The 22,001-nt window shown below is 40.8% G+C and overlaps 1 protein-coding gene across 3 annotated transcripts in view; it reads left to right on the top strand.

The window, feature by feature from the left end:
* Positions 1 to 22,001, top strand: part of ATP2A2 (ATPase sarcoplasmic/endoplasmic reticulum Ca2+ transporting 2) — a 55,444-nt gene that overhangs the window by 6,370 nt on the left and 27,073 nt on the right. For all 3 annotated transcript variants that reach the window (XR_014002847.1, XM_081173972.1, XM_081173973.1), the window contains exons 4-5: positions 10,106 to 10,210; positions 14,364 to 14,502. Coding sequence is in view for 2 of the 3 variants with exons in the window: in XM_081173972.1 (XP_081030098.1) it covers positions 10,106 to 10,210; positions 14,364 to 14,502 (244 nt within the window). In the remaining variant the exon portion in view is untranslated. The remainder of the gene's footprint in view (positions 1 to 10,105; positions 10,211 to 14,363; positions 14,503 to 22,001) is intronic.

A 22,001-nucleotide genomic window follows, 5' to 3' on the forward strand; every position in this document is an offset into this window, starting at 1 on the left:
CTCTGCTGATGAGTGCTTGCTACATGTTCATCTTGAACAGTCTTGTTGATGATTTAAAACTCAGAACACCCAAAGTTTGTGTGCATGGTGCTTTGTTTGTAAAATAAGGACAGAATGTGAGAACCACTACCCTATAGATTAGTAAAAGGAGTACAGTGGTGCCCCGCAAGACGAATGCCTCGCAAGATGGAAAACCCAATAGACGAAAGGGTTTTCCGTTTTTGAGCTGCTTCGCAAGACGATTTTCCCTATGGGCTTGCTTTGCAAGACGAAAACGTCTTGCAAGTGTTCCGATTTTTCCCCGCTTCCCCCCCTTTTTCTAAGCCCCTAATAGCCTTTTAGCCGCTAATCTGCTAAGCCTTTAATAGCCGCTAAACCGCTAATAGCGCTAATCCGCTAATAGGGTTGCTTTGCAAGACGGAAAAACCGCTAGACGAAGAGACTCGCGGAACGGATTAATTTCGTCTTGCGAGGCACCACTGTACATACAAGAGAAGGAAAATATTGTGATTCCAACAAATGAAATTATAAATATTGGACTCTATGGCAGGAATCTGGTTCATTTTTATGAACCAGTGTGGTTGGTGCTGGAGTAGAACTGGTTTGACTCCCTCCTTAGCTGTGAAGCTCACTATGTCATCTTGGGGCACACTATTATCCCACCTCAAAGGGTTCTTGTGAGGATAAAATGAGGTGAACCTGTGTATTCCACCTTAAGATCCTTGGGTGGAATAGTGGGATAAAAAACAATACAATATTCTTTGCCCTATGAAAGTATGATGCCATATTGCCCTGACCAGTGGCCTTTCTTGTGTTGTCTAATTTTGACGGGCAGTAGCTCTTGAAGGCCTTGGAGGTGTTTCATAGCTGTGCCACCTAAGATCCTCTCACTACAGGTTGTGTGACTTCTGGAGGTAAAGGATGTGCTCTATCGCTGAATTATGCTCCATTGTCAGGGAGGGCCTTTCTCTAGCACCAGTTCCTACCATATTAGCCTTGATTCTATAATGCAGTTTGGGAGATGTGACGTTATTTATTTTCCTGAACAAAAATGGCTTGCTGTGCTTCTAATAGTGACCATGAAATTGGCATGGGCAATTTAGTACACACAGTTGTTATCCTGGTGCTGGAGAATAACAGATGCAACATAGATAAGGTTAAGTTATTGGAACATGAAGGATCGTCTTACTCACTTGTATACAAAGACACAATCCTTCATACTAAGCATTCATACACAGTGTTCTAGCTTCGGCATTCTCTGACTTCTGAGAATTGGCCTATGTATCTGATGTTCCTTCTTACAGAGTAGGATACTTGTAGCCTAAATTACATAGCCGCTAAACCAAAAGCCTCTTTTTTGGTAGCTCCAGTAACTACAAATAAAATCCTGCTCTCTGGCAGATTGAATTTAGTTTTGTTAATTTTGTTGAACTTAGTTTTGTTAATTTTGTTAAACTTTGAAACAGGATTGAAGAGAGATTCTAGCAGATGTGATCTATGCTTATGTGTGATATGCCAAATAGTGGAGATTAGAAAATATATGCTATATGAGAGTTTAGAAAGGAAGGTGGCTTTATCATTCTTTTTAGAAATTTGGCAAGCTTTAAACATTGAGTATTTTTATCAAGTATTTGATATGCTGTAAAGCAGGTACTGTATCTTCAACCTTTTCAGACGCAGCACCCACTTTTAACCCAAACATGCATTTGGGGACCCATTTCTTAATCTTTCACCATAATATTTGTGTAGTGGTAGTGCTCCTATTACGGCCCACCTTGGATCAAACTGTGACTGACTAGTGGATCCTGACTCACCATTTGAAGACCAGTGCTGTAAAGAATAATATGTAATGTATTAAGAAGCACTGCAGTAAAAAATTATAAAAGAGGGGTGTTAAAGATTTTACTTGGTTAGTGTAGAAGAGGGGATGCAGCTCATTTTATGTGGCCTTGAAAGCTGGCTTGAGTTATTCATTTCTCTACACCAGACAGATTAAGGGAATGATTGAACATGTTATATAAAATGGTGAGAAAAGTCTTGGTATGTAAAAGTGCTGCCTGCATTCTGATAAAAAACATAATTTCCTTTTATAATGACCTCCCTTGACAACTTGTGGACATTTCCCCTTCAATTTTGTTTTCAGGAGGCATCTGGCAGTCACGTAATCATCCAATTAATTTATTCACTGCCTTTTTGACCATGTATTTGTTTGACAGACTTGTAACATAAATTAACAATTTACCTGACAAAAGTTTTTTAATGCTTGTAGAATACCTAATCCTATTGTGCATCTAGCAGAATGGGCACAGTGATCAACTAAATACATCTTTGGTCCCAAAACTGCTTAGAAAATTATCTTTGTGGCAGTATTTGGCTACTTCACTGTGTGTAGCATTGGATTAAACATAATATGTAATGGGAAGTACTGTAGAATTTTAAAGAACTCGCTTATCTTAAGAATGTGTAGCTTTCCTCCCTCCAGGATGTTTTAATTAGTTTGAAGAAGCCTAGAACCCAGCCAGATGAGCAGCTAATAAATTATTATTATTATTATTATTATTATTATTATTATTATTATTATTATTATTATTATTACTACTACTACTACTACTACTACTACTACTATCTGAATTATAGCAAATGGTATGTACAGAAATAACTGATAGAATATCTAAGCGGTGGGTGCTCCTCTATTGACTAACTTTCTGTAACAACAGATGGGGAGAGTTTTTTGGCTGTGAATCATGGAAAGTGTGGAAATAACCTGAACTGATTGTGGACAGTGTCTCTAGGGCAAAATAATTTGTATGGGATAACTTGTTATCAAAACTATTGCAAAGGAATGCTTTATCTGCTTAATTTTAAATCAATTATGGTAAATTAATAAAAACAGTATGCAATAAGAGTCCATACAGCACTCCAGAGAGCATGAGTAAAACAATAGAATTAATAAGGTACTGTGAATTCCAAAAAAGTACTAAATGTGCATAAAAACAACAACTAATTTTAGAGTTGGACAGAGACGTGAATCCAGTTAAATGAGAATGGCATACCGTCCAACATTTCTCCAGTGAAAATAGGGATGTCCTATTCCATAATAAAAATGATAATAAAAATTTGACCACGCCCATCTGACTGGGTTGCCCCAGCCACTCTAAGCAGCTTCAAACATAGTGAAACATTAAGCATTAAAAATCTTCAGATGTCTTCTAAAGGTTGTATTTATCTCGTTGGCTCGGGGTTTACATAACTCGGTACCTTCCAATGAAAATAGGGACGTCCTAAGGAAAAGCAGGACATTCTGGGATCAAATCAGAAACCAGGGCAGCTTCTGAAAATGTGGGACTATTGCTGGAAAAAAGGGACACTTGGGAGAGTCTGGAATTGAGTGGGATGCATGTTCTATGTTGTATTTTTTATCTAGCACTTTACAATGTTTGTAATGCTAATCTCATTCATGACCCAAAATCAGATCTTTAGGCTTGTGGGCAGTAAATTTAATTCTGCTTTATTTCAGAATTAGTCATTAGATACAGCACTGGTCCATTAGTATTACCCATGTTTGTGTTTAGCTGATCTTTGGAGGCTCATGGAAGCAGTGAGACTTGCTGCTTTCAAGAACCTCCAAAGACCAACTCAGGATCAGACCCAAGCTGGGGCAAGTGTTCACCTATAGTTTTCACTGGTGACTTCATTGTGACTAGAGTACAAATCCTGCACAGAAATATATTAAATACATAATGGCATAGTCTTTTTTATGTGTGATGACAATTCTTAAGAACTGGTCTGCCTACCCCCAGTTGTTTTATAGCAGACTGCTTCTACCAAGTCTGTCAAATGCCCACTAGAAGCTTTGACCTTTCACACAGCCAGTAGCCACACAGGAAGCCCAAGCGCTAACATGCCAAAACATTCACATTTGTCTTTCCTTTTTAAAGCTTGGGCCTATATCGTGTTATACACTAGGTTGAGTCTCACATGGTCAAATACACACAAATGCCCTGCACATAGAAAGCAGGTTGTCCAGGAGTAGGATTTTAGGACAGCATGTTGGTTTTCTGTGTGTGTGCAAGAGTGTTTCGGGGGTGGGTGGGTTCTGTCATGTGATCTCTTCCCTTCCAACCTGAAACAATCCAAGCTCGCCACCTCAACTGCTTGCTGTTTGTGAGAACAAGCAGCAGTCATTAAACATGTGTGTTAAGAGTCTTGCGTGGTATGGAAATGTCACACCATTGTATGGTGTCTGCTATGTAGTTAAGAACTTAAAAGGTGACAAGCATGATGTCTAGAGACATTAAACATTTGATACCAGTCTGCATGTACGTTTTCAGGACTTGCAAATAGAACTATTCATATTGGGCAAAAGATTCCTGCATTGCAGAAGGTTTGACTAGTTGACCCTTGTGGTCCCTTCCAACTATGATTCTAGGATCTCAGAGACTCTTGACTACCTATAGCTTACTATTCCATGCCCATCCCTAGTTGGTGTACCTATTTGCTTCAGGTCTCATAATCTTTTGTAAGCAGCAGTGGTATTTTAAACATTTTTGGAAGGTTTATGAAACAGCACATGTTACAACAACTCAAAGAATCACTTCTAAAAGTCTTAGCAATATAAAGCTGCAATCCTATATCTGTGTATCTGGAAGTAAGGCCATTGAGCTTGGTAGAACTTCAGAGCAAGAATCCCAATATAAAGGGAATAATGATAATCTAATCAAGATCCCTCTAGCAGTTCATAGGACTGCTTTGTGGTAGAATTTTTTTAAAAAAATAACGATTTTCTAGTTTCAGTGTGTATATTTTGATTGGTTTGCTTGCTTGTGGGGATCTTGTGATGACATACAACAAATACAGTCTAAATAATTAAAGTATGCTAAATTTTGTATTTTGCTATAATGCCTTCAAACGTTGAAATTTGGCTTTAAAATGCAATACATGAGTGACTAGTTTATAATTTGTGAATGTAGAGAAGGGGAAAGGCAGATGGCAGCTACAGTGGATCTTTACATAGAATTCTCCAGTTTCAACTTTTTCATGTTAATTGTACTAACCTCTCACAAAGGAAACTGTTCATTATAAGCTTGGCACAGCTCATTGTTAAAGTTTACATCCTCTTTGGAAGAGAAAAGTGAGATGTAAGATGCGGTTTTTGTAATTGGTGCTTTATATCTAGCAAGGCGTCTAAAATCAGCATGGCTGCTATTAATGAAATGAACCATTTGACAATTTGAGCATTTATTTTACACAGCAGGTTTCTAGACGTCATAATTCCTTAAGAAAAAGCTGCTGTGTATGGGAAACTTCAGCAAATGCTTATAAGAGTTTAGGATGGGATATATTGGAACTGGTCTCACTCCCTTCTTGTGGCCTTGAAGTCAGTTATTTGTGTTCTCATCTTCTAGTTCCTCCTCTAATTGATGCCTCTGTGCTGGGTATTGTAGAGAATGGTGGATCAAAAGATAATCAGTTTATCACGAGCCAGAAATTAAAGAACAGCATGAAACATGTAGATATGTATACAGTTGATCCTCAGGTTACGTTACCTTTGGGTAACGTAACTTTCAGGTTGCAAACGCGGCAAACCAGAAGTGTATACTTCCGGGTTTCGCCGCATGCGCAGAAGTGCTCTATCGCGCTGTGTGTGTGTGTAGAAGCAACACCTCTAGATGCAGACTTTTGGGGGTACATACGGACCCCCGGAACGAATTAAGTTTGTATCCGGAGGGTCCACTGTACTGTAATACATTCCCTGTGCCTAAGTGGGAGGTGATGTGCCTAAAAATCTGGATCAATAATATTTTCTTGATTTTCTTATTTTATCTTTTTGTAAGCCACTTTGAGAGTATTTTTACAATGAAGTAGTGTATATATTTTATGAAGTGAATTAATCATCTTAAATCAGTACGAAATATTTATTGTTTTTATTTTATGTCATATTGAGCATGATGGACTTTAAAAAATTGGCTGTCTTATTGGTGCTCGTATTCCATTGATAGATGCCATTGCAGAGGCATTTAATCTCTCATTTTAGTACTAGGATCCTGAATACTTCAGTCACATCATAGCTGTATAACTGGAGCTCCATCAAGTGGCTAATGTTAAGTTATAGCAACAGCCATTTAAAAGAGCCAAGATTAAATTTAGGAGTGAAATCTAGATTCTGCGTTCCAACCCAACAGAAGATGATTTTCTAATGGAATTTTCCTCTATTTAAGATTTACCATGCCCCTCAATCTAGAAACTGCCTTCCCTATAGCCTTTAGTGCAGTACTGCATTTCCTCCATTCTCTATTTCCCACAGCCTGTGTACCCACCTGGAAAATAGTTCTACTTAACAAGATTCCTCTTCTTTCAGCTTCCTATTGACTGGCTTCCAAGCACTAATGATTTCAGCATTATTAAGTTTGTTGATTTTTACTTCCTCTTGCCCAATATGTTGAATATAGTAGTAGGTATTTTCTGCATTAATCGTTGCAGAGTTTGATACAAGCTACCAAGTACCATATTTTTCGCCCTATAGGACGCACTTTTTCCCCTCCAAAAATGAAGGGGAAATGTGTGTGCGTCCTATGGGGCGAATGCAGGCTTTCGCTGAAGCCTGGAGAGCGAGAGGGGTCGGTACGCACCGACCCCTCTCACTCTCCAGGCTTCAGGAGAGCCCCAGCGCCAGCCCCACAAGGTCGGGGGACAGAGGGAGGTGGAATGCCACCATCCCGCTGTCTCCCAAAGTGGTTTGGAGGCTGGCGGCGGGGAAGTTCCGGGGACAGCTGGGAGGCACTGTCCCTGGACCTGATCTCAAGGCAGGCGGCGGGGAGAAGAGCGCTTCTCCCCGCTGCCTGCCCCGCAAGCTCCGGGGACAGCTGGGAGGCGCAGCGCGTCTCCCTGCTGTCCCCGGACCTGATCTCAAGGCGGGCGGCGGGGAGAAGAGCGCTTTTCCCCGCTGCCTGCCCCGCAAGCTCCGGGGGCAGCTGGGAGGCGCAGCGCGTCTTCCCGCTGTCCCCGGACCTGATCTCAAGGCGGGCTTCTCCCCGCTGCCTGCCCCGCAAGCTCCGGGGACAGCTGGGGGGCGCAGCGCTTCTCCCTGCTGTCCCTGGACCTGATCTGAAGGCGGGCTGCAGGGAGAAGAGCGCTTCTCCCCGCTGCCGGCCCCACAAGCGCCTGGGGGGGGGGAAATAAAAAAATTTCCCTTTATTTCCCCCCCCCCAAAAAATTTGATGCGTCCTATGGGCCGGTGCGTCCTATGGGGCGAAAAATACGGTAAGTGTAGATTAAATAAAATTTTGGCTGTGACTCTTAAGTACCCCATTCAGTGACCTGGTTCACGTGTAACATTAAACCATGGTTTAGTGGTGCATGTGAACCCAGCATAGCACCTTGCAAGCCATATTTTGTTGTTGGCTCCCTAACTTTAATTACCGTATTTTTCGGACTATTGGACGCACCGGTCCATAGGACGCACCTAGATTGGGGGGGGGGGGAAATAAAGGCAAAAAAAAATTATCCCCGCCAGGCGCGGGGCTGGGGCGGGGAAGCCCGAGCTTCCCCCTCCCCCAGAACGGGACCCAGAGCCATGCCGAAGCTGCGCGCAGCTTTGGCATCGCTCTGGGAGCTTGCGGGGCTGGGGGAGGAGGAAGCCTTCCGCCAGCCTCCAAACCATGTCGGGAGACAGCGGGATGGTGCGCTGCGGGGCTGGGCCAGCCTTCTAACCAAGTCGGGGGACAGCGGGAAGGGCGCGCTGCGCCCCTGCCGCTGTCTCCCGAGTTTGCGGGGCTGGCGACGGGGAGGAGCAGGCTTCTCCCCCCGCCAGCCTTCTAACCAAGTCGGGGGACAGCGGCAAAGGCGCGCTGCCCCCTGCCGCTGTCTCCCGAGTTTGCGGGGCTGGCGACGGGGAGGAGCAGGCTCCCCCCCCCAGCCTTCTAACCAAGTCGGGGGACAGCGGGAAGGGCGCGCTGAAGCCTGGAGGTTGTGGGGCTGGTGGGGGGGAGAAGCAGGAGCGCCGCCATCCCGCTATTCCCCGACCTGATCTGGAGGTTGTGGGGCTGGGGGGGGGAGAAGCAGGCTTGCTTCTCCCACCCCAAGCCTCCAGATCAGGTCGGGGAATAGCGGGATGGCGGAGCGCCGCCATCCCGCTATTCCCCGACCTGATCTGGAGGTTGTGGGGATGGTGGGGGGGGGGAAGAAGCAGGCTTGCTTCTCCCACCCCCAGCCTCCAGATCAGGTCGGGGAATAGCGGGATGGCGGAGCGCTGCCATCCCGCTATTCCCCGACCTGATCTGGAGGTTGTGGGGATGGTGGGGGGGGGAGAAGCAGGCTTGCTTCTCCCACCCCCAGCCTCCAGATCAGGTCGGGGAATAGCGGGATGGCGGTGCTTCGCCATCCCCCTATCCCCCGAGCTTGTGGGGCTGGGGGGGGGGAGAAGCAGGCTTGCTTCTCCCCCCGCCAGCCTCCAGATCAGGTCGGGGAATAGCGGGGTGGCGGCTCTGCGCCTCCCCGCTGTCCCCAGCTTTTGGGTGCAGGCTGCTGCCCGCAAGCCTTGCGAGCCCGCGGGACATCCCGCCGGGCTTGCAAGACTTGGGATAGCTTCCTGAAGCCTGGAGAGCGAGAGGGGTCGGTGCGCACGGACCCCTCTCGCTCTCCAGGCTTCAGCAAAAGCCTGCATTCGCACCATAGGACGCACACACATTTCCCCTTCATTTTTGGAGGGGAAAAAGTGCGTCCTATAGTGCGAAAAATACGGTATGTTTCAGCATTGTGTGTGACCCCAGACATTGTATGTAATTCTTTCAGTTTGTATAAGGATTTCCACTGCTCTTGCGTATTCTTCCCGCTGAAAGCAGCTCTTCATGTTTGTGTTGGAGATGGTTTCTAAAAGTGGTCTGGGATGACTTCTGAAGCAGCACAGGAAACGCTTTGGGGAAAACTAGGGCGAAGGGGCTCAGAAACCTTTGGATAAAGGCATTTATCTACCTAAGATCAAGTTTCATTTTTAAAAGTTTATCATGGATTTTTATAATATCCAATAGCTATGGGAGCACCCATGTAGATACAATCAAGGAACTACATGTATTCAAGAGAGTACTTGACTGCATTTAGCTGTAAATAATTAGGGTACTTTCCTACGTTTCCTGATATTAAAGTAAATTATTCTTTATGCTGATGAATCTAAATAAGGGGATAGCTGCAAGCTGAGCTTCAGCTCTCATGGGTCTGACATCTTTTTTAAAAATGCACACACGCAGTATTGTATAAAATTTTGCTGAGACATTCCACACTTACTCCATTTTTATGTTGTAATCACTTTGGTTTCTCTAGTGCCCTGTCAGTATTTTATCACATATGCACCTCTGAACTGTATGGCGACCTTATCCAGAAAATGTCAACTACATCCTAGTTCCTGATCAACCTGCAACTAGGACCGCTCAGTATTACATGACTTAACCTTCTCTATTGTTTACAGAGAGGAGGCTTGGCTTTAAGGAATGTGGGACTTAGTAGCAGATTATAATGACAGTTTAGAACCTGATAAATATTACCATGTTTCAGTCTCAGAATAGCAAACTAACCAAGCATAAGCATGGTAGCACAAAGCTTACTATGTATTAAACTACTAAAGTCTTATCTTTAAGAAACTGTTGCAGATTGTGTCTCCGGATTTTATTTTTTAAAACTAACCTCTAACATTGCCATGTAAGCTACCCGAGAGAAAAAATACATTATTAAAAAAAATATTACACACACACATACTGTGTATATATATATATGTTTCCTCACTCTAATTTATTTAGGCATTGTGAACAAAGCTAAACTTTGTAATTTGTTTTGAAAAGAAAAGCTACAATTCTAGCCTTCTAACGTGCAATGTACTTTCAAATTCAAGCCATTTGGGAAGGTGAAGATGGGATTATTTTTGTAAAATGGAATTTGCTTTTAGCTTCTAATGTGTCGCTTAAGTGACTTTTCTTTTTAACTGGTGCAATAAATCCTAGGGTATATCTAATTACCAATGACTAACATATAGCTAAAATTAAGACAACTATTATAGAAAATACAGTATATAATATTTGAATATGTAAAATGACCTGTTCTTCAATCTCTCTTGTAGGTGTTGGCCTGGTTTGAAGAAGGTGAAGAAACAGTCACAGCCTTTGTAGAGCCTTTTGTAATCTTACTCATATTGGTAGCCAATGCAATTGTGGGTGTGTGGCAGGTGAGTGAATATTTTGTAATGCTTGAATCTTAAGTAAATTTGCTATATATATTTTAGATTAGCCTGAAAGTAGATGCAAATTGTGAAATAGTTCAGCATTTCAGATTTAGTTATTTGAGAGATGCTCTACATTGTAGAAGTACTGCAGGATCCAAAGAGCCATGCAACTAATTAAGTGAACCCAAGGAAACTTAGGACTTGTATTGCTTAAGCAGCAGCCCTCCATATTGTGTAACAAGTTCTTTTGAAATCAGGAAGTTACAGGATGGATCTGCTGTACTAGAAATTAAATTTTGAGTGTTTGTGAAGAATGCTGAACTTTAGGTCTTTTTTATAGTTTTAATTAAGGTTTTTTGTGTTATACCTATTGTCCCCATTTAGGTCATTTATGAGAATTGAGTATTTGGGGGGATGAGGTGATGCGTGTGTTTTTCATAGTTGGTGCATGACACTGAAATCTTACTTGCTTATTTAAATCTAAAATTTGAATTTCTTCTGCATGGTGTATTTATGGTAGTTCTAACTTGCATGCATGGACTGACATGCCATTAAGGTTAGGAAAACCCAATTTGCCCTGAACTACTTCCTCAGTATGCTTTTATTGTCTTTTATATAATTATATAACATGTGAATTGGTCGTTTTGTGTATTTGAGAATGTATGTATGTGTTTATAGTAACAGCCAGTGTTAGAAACTGAGATATAAAAGCTAATCTCCATATGGCACCTTAAACCTGGGTTGCGGCTGCACTAACAGAATATTTAAGCTCTGTTTTTTACAAGATAACAAAGCTGAAAATGAATTGTGTATATTGTCAGCTCCAGCTAAAATATTATGTTAATTTTTCATGACTGCAAAATGCTTCTCCTGCCTACCCCACAGATACTCTTATGTGGGTCCTTTCTTCAGTCTTCATAGAGTAGCTGGAAATGGGGAGGCAGAAAAAGGTCCCCCTTTCCTTCCACTGCATTCAAGCTCTAGAACAGGGGTAGGCGACCTAAGGCCCGGGGGCTGGATGCAGCCCAATCGCCTTCTCAATCCGGCCCACGGACGGTCCAGGAATCAGCGTGTTTTTACATGAGTAGAATGTGTCCTTTTATTTAAAATGCATCTCTGGGTTATTTGTGGGGCATAGGAATTTGTTCATTTTTTCCCTTCAAAATATAGTCCGGCCCCCCACAAGGTCTGAGGGACAGTGGACTGGCCCATGGCTGAAAATGGTTGCTGACCCCTGCTCTAGATTCTCACTACACCCTCTTTCCTTCATATTACATATATCCTTCTGGCACCACCTTAACTGAAGAGAATGCAAACAACAGCAGACCACCAGGCAGTAAAGCGGTGGCAGCAGATTTGGGCCACATTCACAGCACACATTAGCAGATCTTCTTTTATACTTACTTCTAACTAGAACCTTGAAAACCCTTTTTTTTTTTTGACTGTTTCCTTTTGCTGGCTCATCGAACAGCTTGCGTCTTAAATGCACTTTAACATATTTATATTTGTCAAATCTCAAGTATGAATACATAAATTGCCCCAATACATAAACTGGTCACTCATTTTGTAGCAAGTTATTTCTATATCAGGCTTTTGTATAGTAGGGCCCACAGCCTTCATATCCTGACAGACAGTGAGTTCCCTCACCCCCAATTTGTGCATTGGAGATTATTGCTATGCAGGATTCAAGAGAAATCTGGGATCTGAGAAATGTTTGAAAAGGAAGGGCCCCAGTTGGCTATTTCTGAAAGTATGGTGAAATGAGAATGACTGTCCCCTGAAACCATGGTAATAAGATATTGGTATAAAACCACTGCCAAGCCAGAGCTACCAGATTCTGACTAATAACTTATAGGTAGTGTTTCTTTTAGTTGGTTTCAAGCAGCTCATCTGTTTACAATCCAACAATGTCTTCCTGAAGCCTATACCACAAAAATATAGCCAGCCAATGTGTATTACAAATCCCCAAATGGTATATGATAGGTGATTATTGAAGTCTCTCTCTGCTTGGAATGTACAAGGTAGTTGACTATTCTAAATAGCAGATGCTATAAGCAGTTGAATGCATGAATTTAATCTGGAGCAGAAAATGTGAGCAGGATGTCCCTATAGTACAGATCTTTTAATTGCTCTCACAGATGGATTGTTAAAAATAGTCACTCAGATAAATTCCAAAAGAACATTTTCTATTTAAAGTGGTCTATCTGGGTGGCTTAATAACGACAAGTATGCTCATGTTACAATTCTGAATGGGCACTGGGAAAGGAGACAAATGTAACTTTTGCCTCACGTAACATATTGTTAACAATATGAACATTTCCCCAGAAAGCTAATTCTTTAGTTGTTGGATTGGCAGAAAAGACACTTAATTTTCAGCACTTTGTTGAAGCAGTTAGATAAAGTGTTTTGCAATGGAACAATATGCAAAACAATTTTTGATATCTGCTAATGTTGAATCTGGAAAAGTTATGATTTGTGGGTTGGGGCAAGTAGCAATTCCTGCCTATTTCTCTTCAGTGTAAACTTGGAAGTTTTAAAGATTTTTTTGCACTATTGCTGTATCTGAATATACTGGCAATATGAGTCATGGATAGGTACTTCTCATTTGACTTTCAGTGTAGATATTAGAGCTGGAACTGTTGGCTACTTGAACTTTTTTTTTCTGTTGGTGACCTATAATAACTTGGCAAGATTTTAATATTAAACTGTCTGGAAATAGACAATATTATTGACTGCAAAGTCCTTATTAAATAACTACAGGCATAAACCACTGTTAACATAATCAGATTCAGTTTTTGTGGACAAAAGCAGAGTCCATCTGAAATATTTATGAACAGCATTCAAAATTAGCCGGGAACCAGGTGCATTTTGTGACTGCGAATGGTCTGATTGTGAGCAATTTGAGAAGTCTTGGTGCTGCGTATGGTGACTGAGATTCAAGGTTAAAATTGCCGCTGCTAGAAATACCTTCCTGCCTGACTTCAAAGTAAGATCGCTGGCTGCTGCCTTCCATGCTGCTTTGCCTCACCTTGCCTCCCCATCCCAAAATGAGATCTCTGCTAGATCACTGGCTGCTGCCTTCCACATGCCTCTTCGCTTCCCACTTTAAATAATAATAATAATAATAATAATAATAATAATAATAATAATAATAATAATAATTAATGCTGGTATTTGTAAATATTAATTATTCAACTGGCTTATGGTTTTGGCCACAATTACAGGGGTTGAGCCCCATTCATGTTTGTGGTGTTCAATTAAGAATTGCCATTAAAAATGTGATACTAACAATGTGTCACTGGTGTGAATTGTGCATTAGTTCATGCATTTCAAACAAATTAATAAAAAGTGCTGCTACGTTTTGGGGGGTGGTGTGGCTAGCCATTCTGTTTTTGCACCCACAACAGAGGTTCCATGTGGCAAATAGCTTTTCTATCCCAGTTTCTAACACTGGTTATGAGGTGTTAATATGTTCTTTTAAAATGCCAAAAATGTCACTATGTTCAGCTAATAGCAGTTACTTTGTTAGCAAGTCATGCACTACACTTTTCTTTTATAAGTACAAATAGGAGGCTTTGAGGACAATTGTTTTCTTCAAACTTGGATGCCAGAGTTGTAGTAACTATCGATATATCCAGTTGTAGTTGTGAACGCATCTAGCCAAACAGTGGCTAATTGTTGTGGGAGGGATAGAAGCTTTTTTCCAAAGAAGTGATTCTGATCTGTCTTGTCTTAATGCTTAATCACTAACTATAAGAATTACGCTTTTGGGTTTTAGGCTGCTTGCTCTAAAATGACACAGGATGCAGCCTGCCTGTTTTTTATATGAGAAAAGGATCTCTCTATGATTATGAAAAGAGGTTCTTACCGAACTATCCCCAAGTGAAAACTACCTTTGTCTTTCCCAAATTGTAAGAAAACACATTTGCAAGAAAATGAAATGAAGTAGAGGGCATTGGTTTGCAGATTGCATTTGAAAGTGATGTTTTGCAGGCTGCTCCCCTTGCTGCAACAGCATCTGGTAATGTCAGTAAATGAACGAAGATTGTTTGCCTAACAGTATAAACGAGAAAATTGGAGGGTGGCAATTTGGCCAACCACAATAGTAAAAGCAACAGCTTGTGTGCCCTCTAATCTCAGTGTTTATTTCTTGCAGGAAAGAAATGCTGAAAATGCCATTGAAGCTCTTAAAGAATATGAACCTGAAATGGGTAAAGTGTATAGACAAGACAGAAAAAGTGTACAAAGGATAAAAGCAAGAGACTTGGTTCCAGGTGATATCGTGGAAGTAGCTGGTAAGATGATTTATATGTTACAACATTGTGGGTCTTTTTAGTTATTACGAATTGATTTGCTGTTAAGACAAAGAGTGATAAAAAAACATTAAAAAAGAAATATACTCAAAAACAGTTTTAAACATTGTAAAAAGCTGTGAACTCAGGGTTGCCAGGAACAGCATCTTTCAGCCATCAAATGCTAGGGTAAACAGGAACATTTAAAAATATCTCCTGATAGTCAGTAAGGAGGGAGACAGATGCACCTCACTAGGGAATGTCTGCAACTTATGTAGGGGTTATATTCCAGGGATTGCGCCTAAAGCCAAAAATCATGTATAATCATAGCACATTGGGTTCAGCGGTGGGTGGGATTGCCAAGGTCATTTTCTGGGACCCCCTTTCCTTTCTGCCCACCTTTTTTAAAAAATCGTGTGCATAAAGCTGAATGCACACAAGTTAAATTTGTGTAAGTTGTGGGCTTTACTGCCTTTCCTCATCGACCTCTTTACTGTGAGGGGAGAAAAACTGCTTGCTTCTAGAGGTGCAAATTAGCTGTTACAACAGCTGAACTGACATGAAGTGACCTACAACAGAATAATGTCTTGTGTAACCAGTCACCTGCCTGTCAGTCATCTGATGTCAATCACCTGACATAATTAAGACATCTGTCAAAGTTGACCTGGGGTATGGGGGAAAGTTGCCCAGCACTTCCCAGATGCCTGACAGAGAAGGTATTTGGGAAGTGGTGCGCAAGTGCCTTTGCAGGCTTTGCCAATTGGCAGTGCCTTCAAAGCCCCTTTTTCTAAGCCACCATTACATACCCCACACCTGGTTTCATATATGATGGCAGATGGGCATGACTTATCTGAAACTACCTTATGGACCAAATGGGGAGGACTGGCAGGCCAAAGTCATGTTTACTTGCGTCTTGACTTCCTGCATCAAGCTTCCCTCCCTGTGTTGTCTCTACCTGGGGGTGGCTTTCTTCCACCCTCTATGGTGTTCCTCCACTTCTTACTTTTGCAGTGTATTGTTTAGGCATGTGTTCGTGTTAAGATTTGCATAGATGTTTAACTTCTTTATTGTCAAATTCAGAGAGCAGCTATATTGGTTTGATGTGGCAAAAACAAAGAACCCTGCTAGATGAGCATTTTGTAGGGTAGAGCACTCCTTGCCATATGGTTTAATGAGCAATTTAGGTGTAGAAATGTGTGCACTTAATAGAAACGTGGTACAAACTTCCTGACTTGAATCCAATTTTGGATAGCCTATTCCCTCCCCTCCACAAAGTTCAAGTATTTGTTACTCAGTTCCAGCTTCAATTCCTCTGACATGAGTTTAAGAGAAATGGATGGCTTAATTTTGTTTGAATGTATATCTAATACATAGATCTTGGGCAGTTCATTTTTCACAAGTTCAAGTTTAACATGTCAAAAAATGAACTACTTATAGTTCACATTTCTCCCTTTACAAAATGAACTAGTTCAGTTTGGTTATACTGTATACAAGTTCATCCAAATGTTCCATGGCAATTTTTTTCAGCATACATAATGAGTTGTACTAATATTTATGCCCTTAGGCTTAAAATCTAATGTTTTCATGTATGTCTTGGGTTTATATACCACCTTTTCTGTAAGGAGCTCAAGGTGGCATGCATGGTTCATCCCCTTCTTGATTTTATTCTCACATCGACTCTGTGTGGTATGAGAAAAAGTAACTGTCCCAAGGTCACCCAGTGAGCTTCTTGACTGAGTGGGGATTTGAAGCCAGGTCTCCCTGGTCCAGTGCTAACCACTACACCACACTGGTGTAAGCAACACTGGAGCAGCTGCTCTTTCACTGCTGATACATGAAGCCAAGTCTCCCTGTCTGGAGTGGCCCTTGGTCAGTGGATTGGGCCAGGCTGTGTGTCCCTTTAGCCCTTGCAGTCCCAGAGTAACTGGCAATTGGAGTAGAGTAATCTTTCTGGCAGAGAGGAGGAAAGACTGTTACTTCACGGACTGATGGATGTTGCTAGCTTGGTTTCCCCCTTATTGTGATGTTCTTGGGAAGCATGGGGTGTAACCACCCAGTGACCCATGGTCTCCTGATTTATTTTGTGGTAGATCATTGTGTTGGGTTTGCTCCTGAAGTAGAAACCTGAGTTCCAAAATTCATTGAACTGTGCTGAATCTTCATAGTTGGCACTTTTGAGAATAAATTTATTTCTGTGCTTCCCTCCTGGCTTTTACATTGGGTATAAATACCTTCCTGCTAACATTTCACTCTTGAGGGTATAAATACCTTCCTGCTAACATTTCACTCTTGAGGTCCATTTGTGTGTGTACTGAAGGGCATTGAATATGTGTATCTAGCATATAACTTGTACTACATATCATACTGATATTGCAGTGGTAGATGACAAAAGTTATATAATAGGTGTACTTGATCTTTCTAGTTCAAATTACTGTCCTTAATAAAAAATATTAATACTATGTGGATTGAATTCTTTCATGGTCAAGCTGATGTGCAGATAACTAATAATTCTCAGATTTGCAATAATGCCATTCTTACCCTTGGAAAGACTAAACTTAATTTTTGGAATGACTTTTCAATTAACTTGAATAGACTGTGCTGTGAAATGTAATCCAGTCACTGTAAGTGACTATAGCCAAGCTAAAATTTCAGGGTGGGTGGCAAGAGTACATACACTATGTTCCACAACTAGTGTCAAAACCTGGAGGTGAGAGAAACTGTGTGCATGCCTCTGTCATAAGTGTAAGCATATTGGATGGCCTTTGACATGGTGCCTGCAGAAATAGGACCATGTAGGGAAGCGACAAAGCACTTGATGCGGGGATGCATATCTGGGTATGGAATTCTAGGCAGTGTGCCAGTGACATTGCATTGCAGGCACCAGTGACTGTCATGAATAACCAGGTGGCAGTTACCTCTCAGATATCAGTGCTGTCTAATGTTCATGGATGTTTTAGGATAGGTGGGGGGGGGGTTAAGCAAAGAAGGCATTGGGACACAGTCACTGGCCCTTAAATAAGCGTCCTTTTTGTCAACACAAACAACTTGTTTTGGGGGGCGAGTTGCTTTTCCAACAGCCATATCTTGCCTGGAAAAAACATTAAGCAAACACTGAGCTTTCAAAGTATGTAAAGTACTTGTTAGATGATGAATTAATAAGGACAATGTTGTAGGAAGTTGTGGTTACACTGGAGCTTATAATTATTAAATATAGGTTGTTTCCCTTCAAAGGATATTGCTTACAGCCTAACAATGGAATATGCATAATAATAACAACCACAAACAGAACAGGTAGAATGTGCCAATTAGCCACCTTCGTGCTTTTGCTGCCACTTGTAAATGTGGGATTAATAAGGTTGCCTTCACTAGGAGGCTGGTCACTTCACAGGGATAAATGCTGCTGCCTTTTGAGGGGATTTTATATACAGTGCCACCATGCATTACCTGAAACTACCTGGTTATAGCAAGTTGATGGTATTGCTTACTGGTAAAATAACTATACCTGCCATTTGTGGGTAGTTTTTGCAGTTGTAAGTTGCTGATGAAGATTTGAGCAAAGATGCTCTTAATGGATCAAGGCCACTGAAGAAAGAGAGGCAGTAGAGGAACCAGCATAGGAACCAAAATACAACAGACATTGCAGTCAAACAATAAACACATATTTTGAAACTTCTCAGCATCTTTTACAAGTGATATTTTGCTGGGGGAGTGACTGTTGAGGACATATCTAATTAGAACTTGTGATAATCACCTTTTTCTAAGAAAAGATTCTGTTCAGATGGGAGACTTTACTGTAATACTGCTTTATCACAGTGTATGAAGATCAGCTATCAATAAGAAGCTTATTTTGAAAAGTAGAAAATAACGTTCTCGCAGTATAAACCTTTAGGAACTTTCACTAACCTCCACAGGGTTCTAGGTGTTGTTAAACAATCACAATGTAGTTTGGTAACCTACATATGACAACCAAAGAATACCCAGTTTTTCCTCAAATGACTTTGTATCTTACTCATCTGATTCAGATTTTTACTGGGGAGAATCAACTTCTAGGTTTTTTTTTATTAATCTGCAGTTGTTTGTTTTAAGCTTTATTAATCAATTGTACTAAAGTAAAGGTACTTACTGCTTCTTCTGAAAGTACTGCGTGCTTACAGAACTGATGCCTGCTTTTCGCAGGTGGGGGAGAGGCACGTTCATGCAGTTTTCAATTATTAGTATTCCCATATTCCTTACACTTTGGTCATGCGCTATACCTCATGCTCTATGGTTCCATAGTATGTGTGTTTCTGTAAAGGAACTGTATCAGTTTTGTGTTGGATAACATAGAAACTTGTGTATAGTTCAAGCACACAGTTCACATACTGTAACTGTTTTAAATTAAGTGTTCAAGTCCTGTATAATACACATCAGTTTTGTGTGATGAAGCCTTCTAAATTTTTATAGGTAGAAGAGTACAGGCAGAATGTACTCACAGACTATAGAAACCTTGCATATTAAGGAGCACTGCTGAAGTACCACTATTTCCTCCTTTCATTACCTGAATAATCCAGTAGTTTGAATGTTCCTACTTAGCTTGGCATGCTTGCTAGAATCCTCTAACATGGCAAAAAGTGAATGTTGATGGTCTTCCTTTCCAGACACTTCAGCAGAGAGAGGCTGCATTTCTGCCACTAGTTATGTTGACTGCACTGCTACTGCTGTTTTGTGAATTGCTTTTCTTGTATTTGCTAAAGCCTACGCATTTAGCTATTGCTATAATTAAGGTCTCCTAATTATTTTCAACTAATCAGTTTACTACACTATATTCAGACAGTCATAATTATCTCTATTGGAAAAATCCAGAGTAGCAGCTTTTATAAAGAAGGGTAGGGAGTTTACTGATGTTCAGAGTACTACTGCAAGAATTGATCAGTGAGTGATTTTTTTCATTAGATTGCTGAAGCCTCTGGCTTTTTTTAACCCACTCATTTCCCAACAGATTGTCTATAAGCACCTCCGATGTCATAGTCCTTAAGTAAGCCTGAGCAGGAATTTGCTGGTGTCTGGCCAGGGTCAAATTGCTAATTGTGTGTTCTCTAAGCAAATGATGGGGAAGTTGAAGAGCAAATAACAACTATGTGCTTGGCTATTAAAAGCTGTCTTCTTTTATTTTTCCAGAGTTGGTTGATTGGGCTAACTTTCAGCCAGTTTTGTTGGTGGTGGTTCCCATGGAAAAGATTGGGGGGGGGGTGTCCATAGAATCCATAAACCTTTTAATCATTTGTTTAGTTGACTTGGAAAGAGAAACAAATTAGATAACGAAGAGTAGAATTTATAAGCTAGGTATTAAAAGTAGAAGAAGAGAATGTTACTAATTTGGAATTATGGGTTGGCAGAGGAAATTAAATAAGAATCTATGCATTTCTTTCTGCAAAGCATCTCAAAAATGATTTTGCAATACAGTAGAAACATATGTAGAATTTCAGATCCCATGCAGATGCTGACTGACATAAAAGTCTCCACTTGGAAAGCTTTTTGAAAGGGGAAGTCTTCAACATATGGCAAAAAGACTACAGTGGAGCTTTCCAAACTGTGTTGCGACATGTTAGTGTGTCAGCTGCAGTGTGTAGGTGTGTTGCGCAAATGCTCACCGTGCTCCTTCCAGGGCTGGAAAGGGGTTAGTTTAACCTCTGGTTTGCTATTAAAACTGAATTGCTGTGTCATGAAATGATGCATGTCTATAAAGTATATCACCAACATGAAAAGTTTGGAAATCTGGACTGTAGGATATGGGACTTTGAGCTCTGATTCATCTAGGGATGCCATTACACATTGCTGGTTCAGGTCAGATCTGTAACGCCCCCAAACATACAAAATTTTAGCAGGTTGCGGAAGAATGTGCTTCTGGATAGCTTAATATTTTATAACATTTAATCACTGTATTACAGAATAGCTAACATTCATAAGGACTGTTTCATAAATACCAATATCTGAATATTGTCTGGATAAGGTATGTAGCTCCCTCAAAGTAAAGTAGAGCAGACTTTTTTATTTGGACAGACACTGTTCAGCTGTTTATGGTGTGTGTAGTCCAAAAGTAATATATGTATTTAGCAAGTTTCTCTCTCTGGATTCCCTTTATTCAAGTTTTTACTGGTACCATTATCTTTCTTGCTCTGAATCAGTGATGTGGTATGGACAGTTTTCCAAAACAGAACCTTTCCCATTTCATAAGTTCAGTAGTAACAATGAACTGATGCCTATTACGAATATATACATTAGGCTAGCTTGGCAGTTTCAAGGTTGTTAGCATCTCTTACTACTTTTGTTATATTGTAATGGTCAGGGGTCCCTTTACCATTAATTATGTATTTATTTCATGTTGTAGGCAGTCTTGAGCATGGCTTGAATTATGGAAACGTGGCATACAAGTAACATGTATCTATGTACCAAATACAAGTAAAATAATTGTGGCAAATTAGAGCATTCTGTAGGGCACCATAACATTTTCCAATGCAAACTGATGTCATTTTTTCTAATTTGTATAGGATTTTTTTCTGGAAAACCACATCACTGTGTGTGAAGTGGGTACATTTGAGCAAGAATGACATGCTCAAGGCTCCATCCAGTAAACTGCATGGGGGGCAGTGTGTGACTGGATGAGTAATTCATATAATGGGAATATAAACCTACATTAGCATCTGTGGCTGAGGCAAAAATCTATAAATTAAATAGATGCTTGGTTCACATTTTGCTGTGTTCAAAGGTTTGCTTTCACTTTATGCAATCAGGAGAATATAATGCTGTCACATGCCAGTAGTGTATCTTAAGTTAGGGGATAAGACAAAGTTTAGAAAGATTTATTAACCCATGTTTTTTTTCTTCCTTGTGAATTGTTTAGATTGTACAGAACTCTGGGAAGGTGCTAGGCGTTGAAGTGTGGGAAATAAGATTGCAAAATAGCGCGCCCCCCCCCCGTTCCTGGAATGTCAAACTTTTGTCCTGTACTTTGGCATTAGAACGGTCCCTGTGTCTCTCTATGTGCTACCCGAACTTAATTGTTCACTTTGGATAGTTAAGCAAACTTCAGAACAATGAAACTTCAGCTTGGTTGCTATCCTTGCTGCTTAAAACAATTGGCAGCAATTACTGGGGAGAAGTATACATTTTGTACAGGGAATTTACTGGAGCCACAATAATTTTGTTCCTATTTGGGCTCATCAACTTTTGACTGTCATAACTTTTACGGAAGAATTGTTAATAAGATTTCAGAACATGCTGTTGAGGAACAAATAAATAAATAGTGGTGCTTTTTCTAAATACTCTGCTGAAAGGCAATGAGCTGTGGTGTTCACTTGGCTGCGTTGAAAGCAAAGTTTGTTAGAATAATATTTCAGTGCTTTCTTCCAGTAGTCCTTACCACCATTTTTAGCAGTTGTGTGTAGGCTGATCTATATACATTTCAGCAAAGAGATCCATTATTTTAATATGCCTTTGCCAAGTGGGGCAGTACATTTGAGATG

This window comes from Podarcis bocagei, assembly GCF_964188305.1.
Source record: "Podarcis bocagei genome assembly, chromosome: 16".
NCBI lineage: Eukaryota > Metazoa > Chordata > Lepidosauria > Squamata > Lacertidae > Podarcis > Podarcis bocagei.